General features: G+C 44.5%; 1 protein-coding gene across 4 annotated transcripts in view; it reads left to right on the top strand.

Moving 5' to 3' along the window:
* The window catches only part of LOC114581749 (acid-sensing ion channel 2), a 393,671-nt gene that overhangs the window by 324,293 nt on the left and 44,675 nt on the right, over positions 1-24,703 (top strand). For all 4 annotated transcript variants that reach the window (XR_003703390.2, XR_003703389.2, XM_028702285.2 and 1 more), the window contains exon 2: positions 3,524-3,674. Coding sequence is in view for 2 of the 4 variants with exons in the window: in XM_028702285.2 (XP_028558118.1) it covers positions 3,524-3,674 (151 nt within the window). In the remaining 2 variants the exon portion in view is untranslated. The remainder of the gene's footprint in view (positions 1-3,523; positions 3,675-24,703) is intronic.

Below are 24,703 nucleotides of genomic sequence, written 5' to 3'. Positions count from 1 at the left end.
TTTTTTTGCTAAAGCAGCAGCTTTTTGGATGAGAGGCAGGGAACCATAAAATATGACTTCTTGAGAATCTCAGCTTTTCTCTGTCTGCCATTATTTATTTAAGCAGCTTTCAAGCACATATGTGTGTGTGTGTGTGTGTGTGTGTGTGTGTGTGTGCTTGAAGGTATGTGTGCAATTCCAAACCCATACTCTCATTAAAGCTGAATAAGATTTCAGTGGCCAAGGGATAAAGTTTCAGTGCCTACCCCCCACAACTCCTTGTCCATGTTAGGCTCATCCTACTCAAGTGTAGGACCCTGGTAGAGACACATGCCTGACTGGCATGTTCTCTCCCTCCTGGTCGGTCGGGAGCTTCTAAAGCTTTCTCCAGCCAAAGCATCCCAGCGACTGATACCAAGTGGCATTAGCACACTTAGGATCCTGCGGAGTGTTAGCAGTTTGTGTAGCAGAACTCAGTAGCACAGCATTTTGGCTAAACTACCGTATTTTTCGCTCTATAACACGCACCTGACCATAACATGCACATCGTTTTTAGAGGAGGAAAACAAGGAAAAAAATTCTGAATGAAACAGTGGATGTATCATTTTTGTGCTTCATGCTGTGGCCACAGACATGTGATCTGATGGTGAATTTGGGGTAGCTCAATGCAAAGATCCTGAGGATCCATGTGGATCCATGCTTTTTAACCACATTTTTGCACCATTGCAGCCCCAGGCAACAGTGGGTGTGTGATTTTGGGGGGGCAGGCTGCTATGTGATCTGATGGTGAATTTGGGGTGGCCCAATCCAAAGATCCTGAGGATCCATGTGGATCCATGCTTTGTAACTACATTTTAAGTGGGGAGGGAAGGAAAAACACAGAAGGGAAAAGGAGCACGAGAGGGGTGTGCAGAGAAGCAGCTGGCTAAGAATGCAGGAGAGGGATTTAACGGGAGGGAGGAAAGAAAGGCAAAAGTTTCCCCAAACCGAAGCCAGCTCTCTCTCTCCTGCATGTTTTCTGGCTGCCTGCGAGGAGCACGGAGAGGAATTAGAAGGAAAGACCTCTGCTTTCCCCTCTGCTTGCCTGGAGGGGAGGGGATTTGCCTGCTCTTTGTTCCGTTTGAGCAAACACAGCAACAAAACAGAGGAGGGTGGGCAGTAAGACCCTGAGGCAGAATGCAGGAAAGCAGCAACTTCCTCTTTTCAGGTTTCCCTCTCCGACGCAACGCACGATTTGATTTTTGCTGATTTTTGTTCCTGCGCTCCCCTAATCAGCTCCAGGGCCCCCCCACATTCGCTCAATAACACGCACAGACATTTCCCCTTCCTTTTTAGGAGAAAAAAATCTGCGTGTAATAGAGAGAAAAATACGGTATGTTTATTTACATATAATACACTTGGAGCATTCTGACTTAGCTCCTTCTTCTTTCTCATCGGACAGCAAAGAGAAAGAACAAAGGACAATAGTCCTACATCACGGAAACACAGTAATACCAAACACCCTGTCTCTGTCACTTCCCACTATTTGGAATGAAAACATACACTGTCATGTGATAGACAACAATCCCATGACTGCAAGCACGGAGCAAGAATCCTAACAGTCCTACCTAGTCACTAGGTGAAGCAGAATAAATTATGTTTACTGTGAAGGACCGTAGAATCATGTTTTCAAACCAAGAAAGAAAAATATGCAGATGTGCCTGATTTGCATACTAAGTGCAGACTGGCAAAATCCAACATATTTGGTGCGGGATTTTGGTCTTTGAAGGTGTTCCTTTTTAATCTCACAGAACACACATGGCCCTGACAGACAAGAAACAGATTGAGAGAAAAATCTGCAAGGGAAACTTGTGCAACTTGTGCGTGAAGGGCAGGCATGCGTTGCTAAACACATAGTGGACACGCGCTGAAGAGCCATGGCCAATTGGGGCTCTGTAGCGCATCTCTCTCCCCCCCCCCCAAGTGTTCAGGCACAAGTCTACCCTTCACGCTTTATGCATTTACTGCAGGAAACAACGCTTCAGCTGCAGCAGGGCTCAATTGCTACGTAAAGTGTGCAAAGAGGATCTTTCTGGCTTGGCCTGGTTGGGGTGTGGATCCAGAGAAGCCAGGAGACTTGTTAAACAGCCTTTTTTGTCTCAGTGGTTGAGGGAAATCGCAAACAGCCTCGTTAAGGAGGACCCAACCCTTTGTGCTGTGAAATCTTTCCCTTCTTCCCCAGACTCTCTTCTCCGCAGAGTGGTGAGGCAGCAATTGAAAAGGATATTAAGAGTTACGTATGTGTTGATATGGAGAATGCTTCTGGAGTTCAGGAGCATAAGCCGCTGTTTTGTTTGTTGGGAGGTAAACAATAGCCTGGTGGAAATGTGACGTCCAGGCTTGAGACGCTTCCCACGTTTCTGGTGTGTCCTTTTTGAGATGGAAGCAGGGTCAGGGTCAAAGACCTGAGAGTATCTACAGCAGCTCAGCCCCCCCCCTTGCAGCAGCTGCCACATCATATCTCTCCTTCTTTGATGGATTTCTCTGCTTCCAGAGGTCTTTTAGGGTGCTATGTGACAGACTCCCTTTTACTCAAGTATGAGTGGCACCTCCATGTAGAGAGATCTGGTTGCTGCTGCTGCTGCTGCTGCTGCTTTTTGTCTCTCCTTTAGAAACCCTAACCCCAGGGCTTTATTTCACCCAGAACTCAATTCTGGAACCTCTTAGGTAGGCACCATTTATGGTGAATTCCGGCACCTCTTTTTCTAGGAAAATAGCACTGCCTAACTCTCCAAACTTTGAAAGATGTTTCTCATGAAATAACCGAGGTGTTCACAGATTCGCCAGAAACACAAGGGATCTGTCAAATCAATGGTGCTGAGGAAACACATGAGTAATTAGTTTACCTCAGTCAAGTGCCTTCCACAAAAGAAAATAACACGTGGAAGCCCCAGCGGAAGGTGTGATTTTAGAAATGCTTAAGAGGTGGTACATTTGGGAGAAGGTAGAAATAAGCAGCGATGGAAAAATATGCCTGTACTGTGTAGCAAAACTGTCTTGAATGTAAAAACTCCACAAATGGGACTTGCGATAAAATGTTGTTGTGTGTAACACACCCACACCCACAGAGTGCTCCTGTTCAAGGCTAAAGCCAGTTTTCATATACAGTGGTAGTACCTTGGTTGTCAAGCTAAATCCGTTCTGGGAGTCCGTTTGACTCCCAGAACCGTTCGAAAACCAAGGCGTGGCTTCCGATTGGCTGCAGGAGCTTTCTGCATTCAGTCAGAAGCCACGGAAGCCATGTTGGACATTTGGCTTCCAAAAAACATTTGCAAACTGAAACACCCACTTCTGGGTTTGCAGCGCTTGGGAGCCTATTTGTTCGGAAGCCAAGCCATTCGAAAACCAAGGTACCACTGTCATTGTAGAGTTGGAAGGGAGCTATATAGGTGCCTCCCCTGCAAATCAATTGCTGAGGCAGTTCTTTGTAGAATCAGGTTTTTTGGGACCTATAGGCCACCAACAGTGTCACTGAATATCTTTCTTCCTCTCTGTGTTTTCTTAGGTGTTTACGAAATATGGGAAGTGCTACATGTTTAACTCAGGAGAAGATGGGCATCCTCTGTTGACCACATTCAAGGGTGGGACAGGCAATGGCCTGGAGATAATGCTGGACATTCAGCAGGATGAGTACTTGCCAATATGGGGAGAAACAGGTAAGGAGAAGACTCATTGTGTTTGCCTGTCTGATTGTCAGGTTCTTCATCTACCCATTTATTCATTTATAGCACATTACCACACTCTTCAGTTGCGGAAAGTCTCCACATGTGGCTCACCAAGATCAGAAATAGGATTTTATCTACATACTGGTCTGAGTCCCCATCTTCATTAATTAGGCATGTCAATTTTGTGCCCTTTCGGCCCTAAAGAACTGCCCCTAGCCATGACAGGTTCCTTGGCCTTGTCTGACAGCTCTGGAACATCTTCATCTGTATCAGTACGAAGATCAAATTTCGTGGATTTATTATTGGGCCTCTGCATACCCTGCTGTATTAACTTCCTGCCGGTAGCGTTTTTATCAGATCCAAAGCACATTCAGCAGACTTTCATTGCCAAATTCGTCCCAAGGCTGTCAGACACTTATTTCTAAGCCACTGTTCAACTTCTTGGGTAGCCCCCTCCCATGTCCTTTGTTGCTTTAGAGCAGGCTTTGCTGCTCAAACCAAGATTTGGCAAGATGTCGGCCACTGTGCAGCTCACGCACCAATCCCCTATTCCTTACACCGAGAAAAGCCAATGTGCTGCTCTCCAGGTGCTGGCGGACTCCATTTCCCATCAGCCTCAGCCAGCATGGCCAGTGGTCAAGGGTGATGAGAGTTGTAGTCTAGAAACATCTAGAAGGCTCTGTGTTGGTTACCCCTGCCTTGGCACCTGGCTTGGAGGAGAGATCTGCAACTTGGAGGAGACTGAGCCTATGGCTCCTGGGAGTCAGGTGTTCACAGAGGACCAATCCCATGCGAGTGTCTGCTTCTGGCTCTCCAAGATTGACATCCCTTCCTCAGCCTGAGCAGCTTGCTGTTGAAGAAGGCCCTACTCGCTTCCCGCGGCTCCAGGCACTTGCTACCTCTTTAAGGCTGAGGCGATGAACTTTCCCCAGCACTCAGTCCCAGCAGGCGACTCTCCTGAGAGCATTCTCCGAACACGGCTTAGCAAAAGAATCCTGCCAGGTTAAAGGGCCAGAATTGCCACAGCTGAGGCAAATCTATATCTCAGGGCAGCCCGCCCGCCCCACTTCTGTTTTTTTTTTTTTTTTAAATGCATTTTTATTGAAGTTATACACAAAAACAGACATATAAGAAAATACAAAGAGAAAATTACAAAGAAAAGAGAAAAGAAAAAAAAAGAAAAAAACACTCATCCGAAAAAAGAAAAACACACAATCTGAACTTCCTTCCATCCTTTTGATAAGTATCAAATATCTCCTTCCATTTCGTATTTGATTTTCAATCTATAGTCTTAAATTCACTCGCTGGTCGTATTGTTCTAACCCCGTCAGTTCACTTTAAACATTCATTCCAATATATTTCCAAAATTTGCTCCAATTTTTCAGAAATTCCTGTTCATCCTGATCTCTTATTCTACCTGTTAATTTGTCAAGCTCAGCATAGTTTACCATTCTAATCTGCCAGTCCTTTATGTTGGGGATAGTTTCCACTTTCCAATATTGTGCCAACATAATTCTCGCTGCTGTGGTGGCGTAGAGGAATATCGTCCTATCTTCCTTTTTAATTTCTTTATCCATCATTCCCAACAAGAAGGCTTCAGGCCTCTTGGGAAAGGTATACTTAAATATTTTTTTAAGTTCATTATAAATTGATTCCCAAAAGCCTTTCACCTTTTTACATGTCCACCATAAATGATATAGGTCACCCTCCACCTCGCCACATTTCCAGCATCTCTTGTCCTTTAATCTATACATTTTGGCCAATTTCACAGGGGTGTGGTACCATCTATATAGCATCTTCCAGATATTTTCTCTCAGTGCCATACATGCTGTGAACTTTATGTTACAATTCCAAACTTCTATCCACCTTTCGAAATCAATATTATAACCAAAGTCAATTGCCCATTTAATCATTGCCTCCTTCACCTCCTCGTCCTTTGTGTACCACTCTAATAGTATATCATAAATTCTGGACAGGGTTTTGTTTTTGCCTTCTATTACTTCTATATTAAATTTTGATTTTTTATCATCAAAACCCACCTTCCTCTTATCCTCTTTTAACAAATCATTCACCTGGTGGTATTGCAGCCAACCAGTGAATAAATTTTTTATTTCTTCATAAGGTCTAAGTTTGGGCCCTTGGTCTGTTTTTCTTAACATTTCTTCATAGGTGGCGTTTATCTCCTCCATATTTATTTTCTTGACCGTTAAAGCCTCTATTGGTGAAATCCACCATGGGGTCTTTCTTTCAAGGAGGTTTTTGTTCCTTTCCCATGCTTGATATAATGGTCCCCTAAAAATATGGTCTAAGAAACTCTTGTGGACTTTCACTTTCCCATACCAAAGGTACGAATGCCATCCGTACCGATTATTAAAGCCTTCCAGGTCCAGTAGCTCTCTATTCTCCAGTTTTATCCAATCTTTTAACCAAAGTATACAAGCCGCTTCATAGTATAAACTTAGGTCCGGAAGAGAAAAACCCCCTCTTTCTTTTTTATCTATCAAAATTTTCATTTTTATCCGTGGCCTTTTCCCCTGCCAAATATACTTTGCTAAGGCTCTCTGCCACTCTTTACATTGTTTTAGGCCTTTAAGTATGGGGATGGTTTGGAATAAAAATAACATTCTGGGCAGAATGTTCATTTTAACAACAGCTATCCTCCCCAAAAAGGAGAGTTTCATCCTCCCCCAAATTTCCATGTCTTTCTTTATAATCCTCCAGGTGGCATCGTAATTATCCTTGTATAAATTTATGTTCTTAGCTGTAACCCAGATCCCAAGATATTTCACTTTCTTAGCTACCGCAATTTCTGTCCTTCCTTCTAGATCTATCATTTCTTCCTTTGTTAAATTTTTAACTAACATTTTGGTTTTATTTTTATTTACCTTAAGTCCTGCCACGGCTCCAAATTCGTCAATTTTTTGTAAAGCTTCTTTTACGCTATTTTTTGGGTCTTCTAAGGTTAATACGATGTCATCTGCAAAGGCCCGCCCGCCCCACTTCTGAACAGCATATCAAAGCTTTGAAACAGGCCGAGCCTGTTGGGTACTATCCAAACACACACACACTAATAATGAGGATCAGCTATATTGGTTGCCATAGCAACATTTAATTTGGCTCTTGGCGCACAAGATAAAAAGGAGTCGAGGATGTCCAAATATTAGCATAAAAATACTGAAGTGGATTTTTGGTATGAAAACCAATCAGGCAGGGGCTGGTATCTAAAAACTAAGGCCTTCCTCACCCACCCACCCACCCACCCACCCACCCACCCCCCAAAAACATTTTTATAGTTGACCATAGATAGAAAACAGGGGTCAAGGATGCAGATTTAAACTCTCCCTGAAGCATAAGTGACAGCAGGCCTCCCCAGCCTCATGCCCTCTGGGTTTGGGCTATAACTCCTGTTATCCCTAAGCATTGGCTATGCTGGCTGGGGCCGATGGGAACTGTAGTTCAGGGGAAGGGAACCTCTGACCTCCATGCCTAATCAGGCATGGCATGGCTCTCAATTTGACCCATGAGGCCATTTTCTCTCAACCACAACTACCTGCCGTACACCTGATGTCATATGTGATGTCATTTGTGGAATAGGTAAGAGTGTGGCTCCAGAGAAACAATGGGTAGCTTCAGGTGAGCTCCCAATTCCTGTTTTGCAAGCAGGGCTCGCTGACCGGTGCTGACAGTGAGCCCAACTGCGATTGGCAGCACTAAGATGTTCCCTATCAGGACCCCCCTGCTGTAAACTCATTGAAATTAATGGACATATCTACCAACAGTTAGGCATGAGTAGAACCTAGTTAGATACAGCCCCTTTTTTGTTTAAAAAAGAATAAAAGTGAAATTACTGGGGCTTCCGGGTGACAAAAAACCCCCACTGTCTGCTAGCTCCTTGTGGCTTGAACGTCCCAGTTGAAATCTTACCTCTGCCATTAACCTACCTTAGGGCTGTTTTCTCAGTCGCAGTCCATGTTCCACCTCTGTCTGCAAAATGGAGAGAATAATATTTGTCCACTTTATGGATTGTTGATAAAGAATGCTAAGGACTGCTTTAGAAATATGTGTGTTTGTAGAAATCTCTTGAATTTAGCTCATCTGGAATGTAGCCTACTATGCAAAGGTAACAGTCCTATCTGTTGCTCCACCTGCTTTGCCTAACCCACCTCTGGAAGGTTGCCCTCAAGGAAATATGACCCTCCTGCTGAAAAGGGTTACTTGCCTCCCTGACGTAGTGAATCTCCACCTCAACAAATATATCAAATTGGGCAGAATTATGTTTCCCAAGGCTCTCTGCTTCCTCAAAAAGACGCATAAGTTTCTAGTCCTGTGGTTGCACAGATATGCTAAGAAGTGTGTAAGCAATGCCTGCTGAAATCTCAGAAGTGCAACTGATGCTGTTTCCAGTGTTTGGAGCGTCCCTTCATTGCCTTATGAGGCCGATACTTCCTCCATGACAGGCAAAATTAGAAAAAAAGTAACGCAAAGACTAGTTGATTTGGCTTCAGGTATTGTATTGCAATGTATCTCTCCACCTCCTCTTAAAACCAGACATGGGGAGATCAAGATGATATTCAACCCTCTAATCAAAGACGTATATATATAACTGCAGGTATCAAGTATCATTGCAAAAGATCAGTGTTCAAGGGGGACTTTGCTTAACAAGTGTTGCGGCTTTCCAGGCATTCTTCAAAACAGGCATGGATGTGTCTATCTATGTTGTTTGCCTACAGAACTGTGCTGTGAACACATCTCAGGTGTTCAAGGAAGGTAATGTGTAATGAGCAAGGATATAGAGATTGCCAGAAAGGTGAGGAAAGCCAAGGGCCTTAATTTGCTTGACCAAAACTTGCAATGATAAGTGGTTCACAGATGCTAAATTTCCATAATTAATCCATTACAGAGAATCTCTGTTTTCTTCATGCAGCATTTTTATTGGGATAGTGTGTGTATGTTAGTGTGGATATGAGACACATAGCTTTGCCAGATATGAGACACATAGCTTTGCCTCCTCTGCTGCGTAAACTGAGTGGAGTCTTCCACCTCTCCCTGCCAGTAGAAGCTAGCCCTTTAGCTTGTAAATCTCTGTGGCATCTCCCTCCTTTCTAAGTAGGACTTCATGTTGGGCTCCTCTATTAAACTCCTCCATAAAACAACCTCAGCCAAGGTGCCAACAGCCCTTACAAAAGGAAGGACGTGGCTCTCTTCTAAATGCTGTTAAGAGGCTGCATTACCAGGTAGCAATATTTAGTCGTGGCCGTAAAAAAGTGACAAGGTTCCTGATTTATGTTTCTGGGAACATAAAAAGTCCTACTGGATGAATAACATCCTTAAAAGTGCCAGCAGCCAGAAGGATAAATAAACCCTGGGGGGAGGAGGGGGAGGAATGTGTTAGCTTGAAAGCTTGTCTCCAAGCCAACCCTGGTTGCCCTTGACCTTCACTGAGGACAAGAAGAGATGTCACCCAGAGGAGAGCATGCAAATGTTTTCTCATCTCGTTGCGTCTTGGACCTTTTCCTAATGAATGGAGAAACACAGGCAATTAGCTGTGTTTTCCCAAAGAGAAAAGGTCAGGGATGTTCCCCCTCTTCTGTCAATAGCCCAGCAACCACAGAAATGAGTCACTTGGGGCTGGTTGAAGACTTGCCCTGCTGTTGGCCCTTCGATGCAGGAGAGGAACAGGTGGGCACACCCCCTCCCACACTAAACTTAAGGCAGGGATAGTAAGCTGTCCCCCAGATGTTGTTGAACTCTTATCCGACCCAGCTACCATGGGCCAATGGTCAGGCATTATAGGAGCTGGAGTCCAACAACATCTGGAGGGCACCCCATTGGCTGTCCCTCATCATGTGGCCCCCACACGTATCCAACCAGTGATCCTCCAATGCACACTCTACTTCCAGTCTTCTTCAACCTTGGCTGCCCAGATGTTGGATTGAAACTGTGACCATCCTGAGCCAGCATAGCCAATGGTCTCTTGTTGTCTAACAAAGTCTAAGGGCCCAGGGTTGCAGAACACTGAGCTGTGAGGGAAGCACCCCACAGTGGTGGAGACTTAGGGGTGATAGCTGGGAATCAAAATGGTTCCTGAATCTAATTGGCAGCCAGTGCAGTCGGGCCAGGATTGGTGTGATATGCTTAACCCATTTTGCCCTGGTGAACAACGTGGCTGCTGAATTCTGCACCAGCTGAAGTTTCAGAACTGTCTTCAGATGCAGCCCTACATATAACATGTTGCAGCAATCTAAGATAGAGGTTACTAGAGCATAGGTGACAAAAGTTAGGCTATCCCTGTCCAGATAGGGGTGCAGCTGGGCACCAGCCAAAGCTGAAGGAAGGCACTCTGTGGCACCAAGGCCAACTGAGCCTCAGTAAAGGAGCCAGAAGTACCCCCAAGCTGTGTACCCACTCATTCATAGAGAGTATAGCCCCACCAACATCATCATCATTTTTTATTTGTATGCCGCCTTTCCACAGTTAAAAAAACAATGCTCAAGGTGGTTTACAGCATGACAAGATTTACATAATTACCAAAGTCATAAACAATAAATAAACTACATCAAAAAATACACAACCAAATGGGAAACAATTTCCACATAAATCTAAAACTAAGAATACAGCATTAATATCACAGTTTAAAATGACATAGGTAAAAAATAACAGCAATTTAAACTAAAACCAAAAAATAAACAAAATGGAGCCCTCTCTGCCCAGCAGCAGCAGTGGTGGCAGCAGTCCTTTATAGAGCCCATCAGGCCCCGTCCTGGGCCAGGTGATGAGTGGCAGGACTGGGGCAGGGGAGTCCCCATCAAGAGCAGGCAACCTCCCATAGGGAACCACCCACTAAACAACCCTGAGCAAAGGGTTTATCCAAGGCTCCCCGCAAACTGAAGACCTTTCAGAGACTTGCTTTTAAATCTGTCGAGTCCAGTGTTAGCCAGTTGCATGCCTCTCGTTGCTCACAAGCACAGCATAAAGAAAACTCAGGTCGCAGCAGGGTTTTATGAAAGTGTGTGCAGTTTGGAGAAAGTGGACAGAGGGAATTGTTCCCGCTTTCATAAGAGCTGGGGTCAGTCACCCAATGAAATTGATCATTGGTAGGTTCAAGACAGACCCAGTTTATAATTGACTTAAAGAATTCCCTGCTGGTTCTGGAAGACGTGGTAATGGTACCTGGCTTAGATAGCTTTTAAAAGGGGATTACAAATCACAGAGGAGAGGGTGATCAGCAGGGAAAGAGCAATAACTTAGTGTTAGAGTACATGTTTTGTGTGCAAAACATCCCATGTTCTGTCAGGTATCTCCAGAGACAGGTGGATGCCAAAAAGTTATTAGTGTAGAAAAGGATCCACAGAACTCCAGTGGATTTCAGTCTTCTCCTTGTTGATTGCCTTCTTTCTTTCTTTCTATGCATGGTGCTGATAATGCCAAGGTTGCAAGTTTGAATCCCTTATGGGACAGCTGCATATTCATTGCAGGGGGTTGGACTAGATGATCCTCAGGGTCCCTTCTAACTCTATGATTCTATTCTAAATAAAGTTTTTTTAAAAAAAATCTTGGCCATTGGGGTCTGGAGTGTGTGTGTTTGCCAACCTCAGGGTTCTTGCAATCCTCGCTTGTCTAGATCAATTTGGCTTCATACTGCTGGAGTTTAGGATCAGGGTTGCGAAAGACCAGCGCCAAGTTCTGTTCTACATGAGAGACTGGATAGGTCTAACAGGGAAATGAGGAAGCTGTTTTGATCTCCAGGGTGAGACAAACAGCTGGAAGCTAGCCCTACATATCCCAGAAAGGAGAAGTTTGGCTCAAGAAGTACAGGGTGGACTGACTCAGAGCCCCTTGGAAAGCAACTGCTTTGAGTCTCCTCCAAATTCTTCATGCCTGGAGGGGGCGGGAAGGGCGATAGGAAGTGGTGGCAACACCACTATATACTTGGGAAGCACAATTGGCCTACTCTGCAAGACAGGTGTGCAAGGAAGGGGCGTAAGAGGCTCTCCTGAGTCTTTCCCTTTTTGTTACACTTTGCGCCTACAATCTGGTATTCTGAGGTGCCTTCTGCTAAACACAGAAGCCTATTTTAGCTATGACAGGTAGTGGTCACTGATAGACCTCTCTTCTACGAATTTGTCTAAACCTCTTCTGAAAGCCATCTCTCTAGGAACAAAGGGTTCTGCAAAGGTCAGTTGGGTTTCAGCTGTCTTGATTGTATTACGTTGAAAATGATTTGTTCCAGCTTCAAGGGACGGCCTCTCCTGTGTACTTGAACAAATGCAGCCATTACCAAAGCTGTTTTGCCCTTTAGCCGATCCCTCTTTCCACTGAGTCATACTTTGGCTTGGCACTCCTTCTTCCACCAATCTTCCCTTATGGCCTCAGGATCCCTCCACTTCCCTTGGGAGCAGTAGGGATCCTTCCTTATTCCAGGGCAGGAAAAGGTTATCTAAATAATATTTTTTTTTAAAAAATGCAGCTCTGTATCACTCTCATGGGTCCTAGGAAGAAGCAGTGGAACTCAAATGGAGTGGAGAGTTTATTTCATTTCTGGTAATGGGAATATTTTGCATCTGACTGGACTCTTACCAGATTGGATAGCAGCTCTCTCCTACGTCATCACTATGCACAGGTTACGAGTTGCGGTGTTCACTTAAGAGTGCAACCTTAATATTTTAAAAGAAGGCTTCCAGAACTCCCGTCTGCATTTGGAATGTTTGCAAACATTCTGTGACATCGCAGCTGCTTAGCTAATGGCTGCCAAGCAGCCATGATTTCCCTACCTTTCTGGGTACATTATAGCTGCACTGTGTTAACGGGATGAGGGAAGTTTTGGAGAAATCATGCTGCAATAGGATTTGCTGGATGGTAGCCAGAGCACTTACGTAGCACCATCAGCATACATAGGGCAGATCGGGGGCTGGCAAAAGAGTAGCTGGGGTGGGGTCAGGGCAGAGTCAGGCAACAAGGTGGTTCGGAAATGCCTTTGCTGAGAACTCAAGCCTAGAGAGAAGGACTTGCAGTAAAAAAAAGAGGCTTCATAGATAGAGGAAAGGTATGGCCAGGTGATATCAGTGCTAAACGGAGAGGCTCATTTACCTCCTGCGGCTCACATTTCTGTGCTCCTATTATTAAGCCTGAAAGTGGAAATTGCAGCATCACTATGCCAGACTTGAAAGATTTCTTTCTTCTCTCTCTCTCTCACTTTCCCACTCTTTCCTTTCCCTGCACATCCCTAATTGAAAGGTGCTGCTTGATGTGCCAGCTAGCGATTCACCAGAGGCAGCCAAACCCAGCAGAAAAGGGTTCTGCATGAAAACTCCCCTGGGCTGTTTGATTTTTCAATGTTGTTTTCTTTCCTGCCCGTTGCGTTTCCATGCATTGATTCCATTTTGCTGCCTGCTCTGCTCGGCTGAGTGCGAGTGTCAGAAACATTTTGGAGCACCGGATTTCCGGGCCAAATACTCCCACACATACTGCCACACAGGCCACAGGCTGTGGCACTCAGTTTTAATTATGGGTATGTTGTCTTTGGGACACCACAATATTTTCTGGAGAGCAGTGGAACTTCCTTCAGCAGACCTAGCAGAAAGGCAAGCTATTGGGAAATTCTCCTGTGGTTTCCTAGGGAAGTTTTCTTTTTAAAAAAGAAGGAAGGAAGGGATGAGTGGCAGCAGCCACTTGAATTTGTGGCCTTCCTGGGAAACCTCAGCATTAATGGCTAAGCTTAACATGTAAGGTCATGGGCCCAATCCATCACGCTTAGAGATGTTCCCTGACTCTCCTCTACAACATTTCAGACCTAGTGGCAAAAGAGGTGGGAATAAATTGGCAATTGTGGCAACAGGATTTGTAGGCAGGCCACTTCAGGTTGTGGGTACTGAGGCACTGGTTCAATATTGCCATACTAGTTGCTGACCAGGAATGCAAAGTTAAAGCCCACCTGCCGCTGCAGTATTGCATAGATGCCTGCTTACCTGTCTAAGTAGAAAAAACTGTTCAAGGCTTAAGTCAGGTCTACATCTCTATTGCAACATGCATTAAAAGTGGCAGTATTTTATCCTCAGAGGACTTGAACTCGTGCCCACACTTTCCAGAAAAGGCTTGTCTCTGCCTTAGAATGATGATACAATTTATACCAGTGATCTTCAACCTGAGGGCACCAGATTTCATTTCACTACAACTCCCATCATCCCTGATCATTGATAAAGCTGGCTGGGGAAGATGAGCATTGTAGTCCAACAACATCTGGGGATCCAGGTTCAAAGAGCACAGATTTATACTAACGGGTTTTTTGCAACCAAAAATTGATGTTTAATTCTTGCCCACCCTTAGAAACCTAAATAGTTTTAGTACATCCTCACCTGCCTTCTTAATCTCTCTAGAACTAGGGTTCCCAAATTGTTGTCTGGATACTACCTATTGCCCACAAGCTTCATTCATGTGGACTACAGCATGCCTGTGGAGTTGTGCTTGAAGATAGGAGATGACACATCCATCACACTGAATATTCATATAGATTTTTAGTTGTAGTTTTATTGCTTCTTTTATTTCTTACATTGTATTTTATTGTATTGCAGTTTTATTTCTATGGGATTCAAACTGTAATACAATAGAATACAATATATAAGAAATAAAAGAAGCATTAAAACTATAATTAAAAACCATACAGCACTTAGCACAGTGCATTACAGTTGCTGCAATAGGCAGAAGAAAATTATTCTGTGGTCTGCCTAGACCCTCAGCAATTTTCAAGTGGTCCATGAGGAAAAATAAGTTTGGGAACTGCTGCTCTGGATGTTACTGAACTGGATGTGCTTTCTCTGTTGATAACTTTGCTGCATGTCAGATGCAGTGTCCTGGAGCTGATTGCATGGTTCACTGCTATTTAGTTACGCATTTATTAAATTTGCATTCTGCTTTCCCATCAAACACTGCAGAGATGCAGGGGGTGGGGGGGCAGATCTGTGGGTAGATACTTTAGAGTCCATAGCTCACAATATATTCGGTATACCTTGGCCAGCGTACCACTGAGAACGACTAACTTATCATCATCCCCCAGATTTGCCATGCTCCAGATCAGAACCTTGGACAGATCCCGCTAGCCATGTACCGTACGTTCTTTAAATGTGGGTAAACTAAATGGTATGTTGGAGGTGGGTGGTAGGGTTTTGTTTCATATAGGAGTTTTTATTTAAACAACAACTAAGCAGTCTTTGAAAGCCACATTTATGAGTTGGAGAGTACTGGGAGTGAAACTGCTTAACCCTTTCCCCTACCTACTGCTTGTCCACTTGCAAGCAACATCCCCCAAGCTGCTTTTCTCTGAGAAGGTAAAATATATGGCTCCTGTGTTATTTTTCTCCTGAGAGAAAAGCAGTTTGGGGAGGGCAATCTGAGCAGATAAGCAGGGTGAAGAAAAGGGTTTAAGCACCCTCCCAAGTATCACTCCTCTGTTCTTGACTGCAGCCTCTGATGCTGCTTTTAAGATAAATATATACAGTAGTTGGGGAACCGTTTGACCACATATTGCATAACTGGATGTAGAAGGGAAACATTCCGAGAGTATCTAGAATCACCCTGCCTTTGTCCTGTCAGAGGACTCAGAGTGAGGGCTAAATCATCCAAAGATGGAGGGATTTTTGGAAGGGTTGTAGGTCGAAGACTTATATCTGGTCTTTTCAGTGTTACAAAGGCATATATGCCTGAAGCACTTTTATGCCTGCTTCCCTACAAGTTGCTTTTTCCAAGTGCAGGGGATGGGGAGGAATACATGGCTATAAGTAGCACTTGTGTGAGAGGCAGGATCTCATTTCAGCCAAGGCTTATTAGGGCTTAGCCTCAAAACCTGTTTTGAGCTGAAGTGTTGGGTATGTCATCATGAATGCCACAGACTATGTGCAGAGTGGATCAGCAACCCTTCTGACTTGAAGGTTTGGCATGCTTGGAATATGCATGCCCCTCTCTTATTTGCTCTGCACTTGGAACTGGTCTTACACATGCAGGGAATCAGGTGGATCCCGCTTTTGACTGTGAATGCTATTCCATGTACAAAAACCGCTGCACTTTACAAAAACAGCAACAGCAAAACGAGGGAGAGAGAGGTTATCTTTGCTCATTGCAAATGAAAAATCAGCATAGCAGTCAAGGAATTTTTGTTGCAGTGAACTGTGATCATCCTCCTGTAGTGTGAAGTGGTACAGTCCCATTTTGCCACCTTGGGACTGTCTCGGCTATCTCATATTCTTTATGCGTAGACCAGGCCTGCCTTACTGGACCTTTTATGACTTGAGGCTGAATGTGTGTGTGTATGTTTGTGAACATGATTCCATTGAAGAGCATTGCATTTGATGAAAATCCTATCTGCGATATGGCCCGTTCACATCTGCAAGGCATGCCTTTAATAGTGTAATCAGATGGTGAAGCAAGCATGTGCGAACCAGGCCAAATTGTTTTCGCGTTCTGTGACACCCATCCTCGCTACTAGCATAACCACAGCCTGCCAGTGCCTCAGATAGTCTCTGGAAACAGAGCTGTTGTGGCAGCTGCCACGTCTCTCTGGCGAAATTGAGCCTGGCCCCTGGCACCTCTCTTCCCAGAAATTTTAATCTCTGTTCCCAGGCTTGTTTTGTTGGACGATGCTTAATAGAGGTTGGGAGCCACATTCCTGGTACATTCAGCAGTGCCAAGGCTTGTGACTCTTGATAGTGTTTTTTTTCAGATTGAGCCGCTGAGAGCAGGCTTGGCGACAATGATGGATCTGTGAAGCAGCAGGGAAAGGGGCCCTAGACAGCTCGCCCAGGGTGCCTTGCGGGCAAGTGGCGAGAACGTGGATGGGATCTGCTGTTTGGTGCATGCGCACAAGACACAAGTGATGAACAGCCGTGGCTCTTGGCCCAAAGGGGTAAGGGGAGTGAGTCTGGCAGGGCTGCCATGGAGACGGCTGTTTGCATCACTTAAAATCTTGTTCGGCTCTACGAAAGGAAACCGACAGGGGGGAGCCAAAGCTAACACTGCACTGGAGTGAGGTGCAGCAAGAAAGGGACCTGGGGAAAAGGCTTTGAGGAGGCAGGAGCAGGGAGGAAATGATCAGGCTCCAAGGAAATGTAACCTACAGCCCAGGGAAATGCTCCATACAGCAGCATTGGGGCAGGAAGCCGCAGAGGCAGGCGGCTGAAGTTCTGAAAAGGTGCTTCGGGGCTCTGAAAGAACAGCTAACTAAAAAGGAGAGGGAAAATCAATGTGGCAGAAAGGGGGGGGGAGAGAAGGAATGGTTGGGGCAGAGAAAGAGGAGAGAACTGTGCAAGAAGCAACATCCTTGAATAACAGACGCCTTATTTTCCCAAGAATTGCTGGATCAAATCAAAGGTTCACCTAGTCCAGCATTCTGGTCTCCAACATCAACCAGCCAGGTGCCTCTGAGGTCTTTGCAAGCATAGCATGATGATGTACATTTTCTGTTGCTTATCCTCCTGGATCTAGCAACCGGAATTCTGCTGCTTCATCCTAGGTTGCCTGAGGGGGGTATATTAAAATTTCAGGAGCCAATGTCAGTTGTGCAGGAGTGGTGGTGGGGAAGCTGGCATCCGTAGCTTAATTTGATGTAGAGGGTCACCAAATCTTAAGCCCCAGAATCTGTTTACCGCTCCAGGATTCAAACCTTGGATCCGTAGAGTGATAATGAAGAGAGAGTATTTATGCATGTTGAGAGTGCATTCCCTTCAGCATAGAGTAACCACAACTAGTACCCAGGGCATCTGAGGTCAGGAAATTCAGATAACAGTGTGTGGTTTCCAAGAAGTCACAAGTCTCCATTGCCTCCCTTTGTGCAAATTAATTACATTCACAAATCTCACAGTTTGGGACACTGGTGCTCATGTTGCCCTTAGCTTTTCCTGTATCCGTAATTCTGATGTGTAATGTGCATTTGGCTACATGGTACACTCAGTTTAAAAGTGTGTCTCTTCTACTTTCTGTCCTACTTTAACAACCTACACACACACACACACCATATATAGCACTGGAGGTGCTCAAACATGCTCTTATACTATGATCCTTAGCATATTTGCTTAGAAGCAAATTCCATTGAGTTTTGTGTACATGAGCTTAGGGATGGCAGTCTTTGGGTCATAATACATGAAAGCACCCTAAAGCATCATCCGGTTACCGTGGGTTTGTAGGGACTAGGAAGAAGAAGTGTGACAGCAAAACTGAGGCTGAGGGTCTGGCTACTGGCTGCAAACGCCTGCTGAGATTCTTCCTCCGTGGTGTTCCACCCCGCACAAGCCCTTCACGTATTCTCAGACCCCAGGGAGAGATTGACAAATGTCAATGTTTATCCAAACAAGCTTCTAATGTGCCGGCGGCAATCCATCTTCCCTGTCTCATCTTGAAAGCTGCCAGCAGTGGGTATTTATATCCGTAACAATCATAACCGGCTGATTTGGTTATTTACATGGATATTATACGAGCTTCTATAAATATTCAGCTTGCTGCAAGAATAATTAAGCATTGTTGCCGCGACGCAAACGACAGGGGAGAGTAATGGGAAGTGCCAGCAGCTACATGCTAGAGTGGGTGGCTGCCCATCCCCCAGCTTGTCCGCTTCTCTGTTGCAATCCAACCCTGGGGCATAGATGCTCGCCTGCACAATATCCCCCACCTCCACCATTCCCCAATATTTCCTAAGCAGAAGTGTGAGATTGTTTGCTAGAAAAAGTAGAGTTGTTGGGAGGTGCAGAATACAGAAAGGAGGAGTGTTCTGGGGAACGCAGCAGGGAGAGCACTCAGTGATAGTGGGGGAAACCTAATACAGAGGCTAGGAGTAGGAATAGCAACGTGCTGCTGCGGGAAAGGAGTTTTGAGGAACAAGAAGAACTGACTTTGATGATCAAAATAGCCAGCTCACTGGCTGAAAGTTCACTGGTATGAGTTCAGTTCCATCTGCTGAGCAGCACTGTCCAAGATGCAGTTCTGTTCTTATGAATTAATTTATAAACGTATTAACTTTGCCCTTCAGCATGAAGCGTTTCCAGGGTGGCCTACAAAATCGTAGCCGCAAATTCCAAAACTACAGCGACAAATTACCAATAATAAATAAGATTGAGACTGCACTAGGTGAGACAGCAGAAGAAAAACAGGAGCAATTAAAACAGTTTCCACTGCAGGTTTTTAAATCTGGAGAAATTAAAAGCTCTTTGCTAGGAGCCAAAAGGACATTAGAGTAGGCTGCTGGTGAACTTTCCTAAACAGGAGATTGTTCCGTAAGCAAGAAGACTTTTTTACCCATTCATTGCCTTGCCTTGCTTCAAGCAGCAATGGAACAGAGGAGGGTCACCTAAGTGTATGGACAGGTTACTTTCTGGCCATCTGTCATGCATGAGCTAGTTGAGATTTCTGCATTGCAGGGGGTTGGACTAGAAGACCCTCAGGGTCCCTTCTAACTCTACAATCCTATAACTCCTTATCAGGGGCAGCACATCGTGTGCTGCTGCTTGAGGCAAAATGGGAAGTGCCACCTTGTCTGCCTTTGCCGCCGTCCCACTACCACCTACCTGCTCCTGCTCCTGCCTCCTGCTCTTCCATCATGTGCTTCCCCTGGCACATCTGCTGCTGGTGGAGAAGCAGCACTGCCACTGGTGCCAGTTTCAGCCAAGATCGCACTGATCCTGCCCAAAATCAGCACCAGTGGCAGCCGCACTTCTCCACCAATGGCAGAGGTAGCAGGGCACATGGGGTATCCATGGGCTGCAGCGTCATCTGGTCTAATGGCTAGTCCTGCTCCTTTGGTCACTAGTTGTTCTTCATTTTTAGGTAACTTTAAAAATTAATAATAAAACACAACTACAATAAAAACAACAGTGCCATCAGCCCCTTCCATGAAACACACTACAACTTTCCTTTCTTTTTCCTTTTTCTTTTGTATATAATATTTATTGAATTTTCTGTTTTACATTTAAAGTACTCATTTTTACATCCTTGAGATATCTATGACTTCCCTTCTTCTCTTTCCATGGTTCATTTTACATATCATAAATCCCTGCATATTTTACAAAAACTATACTATTCGGTATTCCATTATTGCATCCATCAAAACTTATTTACACTGTTGAATTTATCTTAATGCTGCCAGCATTTTCAGCTGTACAGTTATTTTCCATATATTCAGTAAACGTTTAATAATCTTCTCTAAATGTACGTTCTTCTTGTTCTCTTACTCTATATGTTAAGTTTGCAAGCTGCGCATATTCTGTCAACTTAAGCTGCCATTCTTTGGTTGGGACCTTGCTCGTTTTCTATTTTTGGGCTAACAAAACACGGGCCACAGTAGTGACCTTTTTTGACACCTGGGGGTTTCCGTCTGAATTATTCCCAACAGAAAGGACTCTGTTTTGGGGGGAGCAGAAGTACTTTTAAACATCTTTTTCAATTCATTATGGATAATTTCCTTTCAAGTACATGACAGTCCTGTTACTTTAGCTATCGACCCAGAATATCTTTCCACAGAGCTGCCATGAGTGGCTGAAAATGTTCCATGAGTGGCTGGCAGCTGCTGTCCTCTGCAAATATTCATAGCCATTTTAAAGTGCATGTCTCTGATACTTTGGGACGTCTCATGCAGCAGCTTAGGGAGTTTCTTAGCAAGTGGAAAGTTCCCTTGTAGTTGGTACCGCCAGCCCAAGAAAAGTCCCTGCATAATTTGATTGCTCAGCTGTATTATGGGGGTTCTTGGGAATAATCTGTGAGAGAATCAATAACTGTACATAGGAAGCTGCTTTCACTGGCTCATCTAGCTCAGTATTGCCAACACTGCCAGGCAATAGCGTTCTGCGGTTTCAGGCCAGAATCTCTCCCAGCCTTGCCTGGACCTTTTTGCATGCAGAGCATACTCTTTACCACTGAGCCATGACCATTTCCCAAAAGACAACTTGCTCACTACTGCTTATCTTCCCCGGCAGTGTACAGCTGCAGGAGGCTATTGAGTATGCCGAGGAATCACTCTTGGAATTGGATAGCGAGCGAGCTCCGAGTATCACTGGAAACAGCTTCCACTTTATAACTTACCTTGGGCTGTGGCTGTAATGATCACCCCCTGATTATTGGTCACTCTGGCTGGGGCTGTTGGAGTCCAACAACATCTGGAGGGCCACAGGTTGGGGAAGACTGCCACAGATTAACGGCCATCTCATCATTTTGGCATGGAGAGTTTTCATCCCAGTTTTCTACCTGGATATCTTTCAAGGTGTATGCCTCTGAATGCCTTATGCCAGGGGGAGGAACAGCAGGAGGGGAGACCTCCTGTTTGTGGGTTTCCCATAGGCTTCTGCTTGGCCACTGTGGGAAGCAGAATGCTGGACTAGATCGGCTTTTGGTTGGATCCATCAGAGATATTCTCACGTTTTGAAGTGTTAGCATTGGCAATCGCCACAACGGATGCCAGAGTCATGTGGTGGCCGCTGGGTTCACTTGAATGTTTGTGGGTGGGCAGACCATTTGGCAAGAAGTCATGTGTGATTTTGTGGTTCAGCTGAGGCAGTAATGAGGTTCAACGGCCCTGGCCAGCGCTCCACCTGAAAGGACTTAAACCACCCAGAATTTTCTACGGTGCGCATGAGTTTATCAGCAGTCAGATTTCAGTGTTGAAAGGGATCTCTGAAAGCAGAGAGCTTTGGAGCTGCTGCTATTACAGTAATTAACTCATTCATCCTTGGAAGAATCCTGCAAGACAGGTAGCTATTATTCCCAAGGCATAACTTAAACATCATTTTTACACCACTTTAATGTATCTTGGCAGGGTGATGAAAGTTCTCCGTTAGACATCCCTAGGCTCTCACTGAACTATGGCTCCCAGGAGAGAGGAAATTATTTAAGTCTGTCGTGTGTAGGCCTCCCACTCCTAGATAAGAAGCCTGAGAGGCGATGGCTCAACCAAAATCTCCTGCAATATACAACCTGCATCCTGCATGCAGGTGTGGTGCATGTATGTGTGGGACAATGTGATCCTTCCTACTGCCAGCTGTGGCTCCACCCACCATTTGGCCCTGCCCGCCACTGCTGTGTGACCCTCAAAGGGTAGGCAACAAGGGCATGCAGCTCCTGGGTTAAAAATGTTTCCCACCCCTAACACAGGTGAGTGTCAGGCTTGCATGTACCTCGTGCTTAAAACATTAAAACTTTGGTGCCAAGAAGAGCAGGACACACCACCATGCTATGTTAATTGAATTAAGAAGAAAACTCTGAATTTGCCATTTTGGGGGGTGAGAAGGATACCGATAGACAACTGTGTGAAAATTGTTTTGAGAGAGATAAGAATCCTAACCCCACTTATCTGGGAGCAAGTGCCACTGAATTTAGTACTTCTGAGTAGACATTTTTAAGATTGTAAACAGGGAAATGAAATAAAACAAGATGAGTATTGGTGCAAACACACCCAACCTTTGAACATGCATGTGTCTTTGGAGAGAGCAGTACCTGCTTTTTCCCTGATACGGTTCCTACAACCTCAGGTGTGCACCTGAGCAATGAATCAGAAGAGATTTTCTTTCTTTCTTTCTTTCTTTCTTTCTTTCTTTCTTTCTTTCTTTCTTTCTTTCTTTCTTTCTTTTGAAAAATATAAACCACAAGTTCTCCAAGTGTTGTACAAATAAAATTATAGGTACAACATGGCTAAAGGCCACAAACCAATTCAAAACAAACATACATGATGCCGTCATCATTAAAAACAAAGACAAAATCAATAAAACCTTTAAAACAAACGTTTTTTAATACAAGAAAGATTTGGGAAGGGGGCCGAGGAGCGATGACAGCAGGGCAGCGTTTGAGCATGACATTTACCTCCAGCTGGCTTCTTAATGAGTCTGGGTTGCCCATCAGTCTTTGACTGTTGAATATTTCAAGACTTTCGGAGCTGCCGCAGTGAAGGTTGTGCATCAAGGAATCCACTTTGCAAAGCTGAATGAAAGCTGGTGGGTGGTTTTCTCTGCCCAAGCCTTTGTCGCAGAGAAATGCAGGATTGTGGCGGGTGGGTTTAGAAAAGCTTAAAGCCCTGATTCGTCATCTCCAACCGTACCTAGTACAGTAGGTAACTTGTGCCTGGTTTTTTGTTTATGTGTCCAGATGGTTGGCAGGGCAGTCTGTGTCACGTTTACAAATGTTAACTGTCTGGCTGGCAAAGTCCTGTCCTACTCAAAAACTAAGAGGCCAGTTCTCTACAGAATAAGCTATGAATCACACCGAAGCATTTCAGAGAGGGAGGTGATCTTCCAAGTTAGGTAAAAAGCAAAGCAATACAGCGCAGTATTTCATTTTGAATTCTTTTCACAGACAGCTAAGGAAATACATATACCATTGGTGGCTCCTCTGGTCCATTATTGGGAGGGTGGGGCTGAATTCAAACCCACAACCCCCTTTATTAGTCTTAACTACAATGTCACAAAGTTGTGAGTGACTCCAAGGTTTTGTATTTTCAAAACTGGGGGAATTGCTGTGATTGCTAGTTGGTTCCTATAGTCCTGGGTGCAACTGCAATCTGGCTTGTACCTGGTGAGACCAATCCAGTTATGCTTGCATTGGGTGTGACAAGCATCAGTCTGTCTGCCTTTTGTCCCTGCTGTTTCTCTGCCAGTTTATTTAGCCGCTGGCCTGATGAAGGGTATGAGTTCTGGAGAACTCAGAAGCTTGCCCCTATAACATTTTGATTGGTCCTAATAAAGGTGCCACTACCCTCTCTCCTCCCCTGCCTGCCCCGTTTTATGTTGTCTGCATTACAAAGATCCCAAAATTATCTGGGCAGCAGGCAGCTAAAGTGTCCCAAAGGGCCAAAACTGAACAGTAAGTGATTACCATAATCCCCACCCTTTGATGCAATTTATCTGTGAAGTAAGTGGCTAGATTATGCTCAGTTTTAATGAAAACATGTTTGTAACATGACACCTTGTCAGCTGCAGTCTCTATAGTTACAATGAGAGTAAGCCCCATTAACCTCAATAGGACTCCTGCGTAAATATGCATAGACTTGCAGCGTACGTTATTTTTGTGTGTATAGTACACACATTTCTCCTGTGTGTATAGTACTCACATTTCTCCTGTGAGTTTTGGACAATGCAGTTTTTCATTCTTGCATTGCTCCTTAAAAACCACATTTTTTGCGTAGTCCATTGAAATTCTGTTATACATTAGCCCTTTAGGCGCAAAATATGTGACAGCCCATCTGTCTCCTTAATCTGCTGCCTGACCACTGTGCAGGATCTCTACGCAAAGCTCCAAGACATTACAGACCCAGCTGAGAGAAGCCAAATGTGTAGAGACTGGCAGGGGTCCAATGTAGATGGAAGCCATCTACACAGTGGGGTTCGCTCTGTCCCCTAAATAAGTCAGTGAACTATTTATTTTATTTTTCAAATTTTCTAGTCTGAACTTAATTTCTATTCCTTCATCCAAACATGGATTCCAGAGCATTGTACATAAAAAAAAAATCAAATATTGATACAGTATTTACTGAACAATAAAATGCACAACAACACAATAAAATCTGAAACACAATGAACCGGAAAAAACACTCTGTTTTTAGCACCAACCAGCATTCAAATTGCAGCACATGAGCTTTTCAGAATTCTTATTTTAAGCTGGATTTCCACCCGTTTACTTTTTTTTTTTTTTTTTAAGGGGGGCAGTAAGATGGAAGAAGTAGCAGAACTTGCAGACATGTTTAGGGGAAGGCTCAGCCAAGTGCTGTGGTTTCGACTACTCTCACAAAAGCAGCACTGGGGAATGAGAGCTGGTGTGGAGTAGCAGCTAAGGCTGTGAGCTAGAAATTCAAATTTCACCAAGTGGCCTTAATCCAGCCACTTATCCTTTCTCCCTCAACCCTCTGTTTGCAGTACATGGACACTAAGGCTGGCTTAACTAACAGGGTTGGCGGGAGAATATGCATATGAAATATATTTGAAATGCTCTATATCAAGGATAGCCAACATGGTGCCCTCCAGAAATTGCTGGACTCCAACTCCCATCATGCCTGGCCATTAGCCATG

The sequence above is a fragment of the Podarcis muralis genome, chromosome 13, assembly GCF_964188315.1.
Source record: "Podarcis muralis chromosome 13, rPodMur119.hap1.1, whole genome shotgun sequence".
Taxonomy (NCBI): domain Eukaryota; kingdom Metazoa; phylum Chordata; class Lepidosauria; order Squamata; family Lacertidae; genus Podarcis; species Podarcis muralis.
This window is presented reverse-complemented; position numbering and strand designations above follow the sequence as displayed.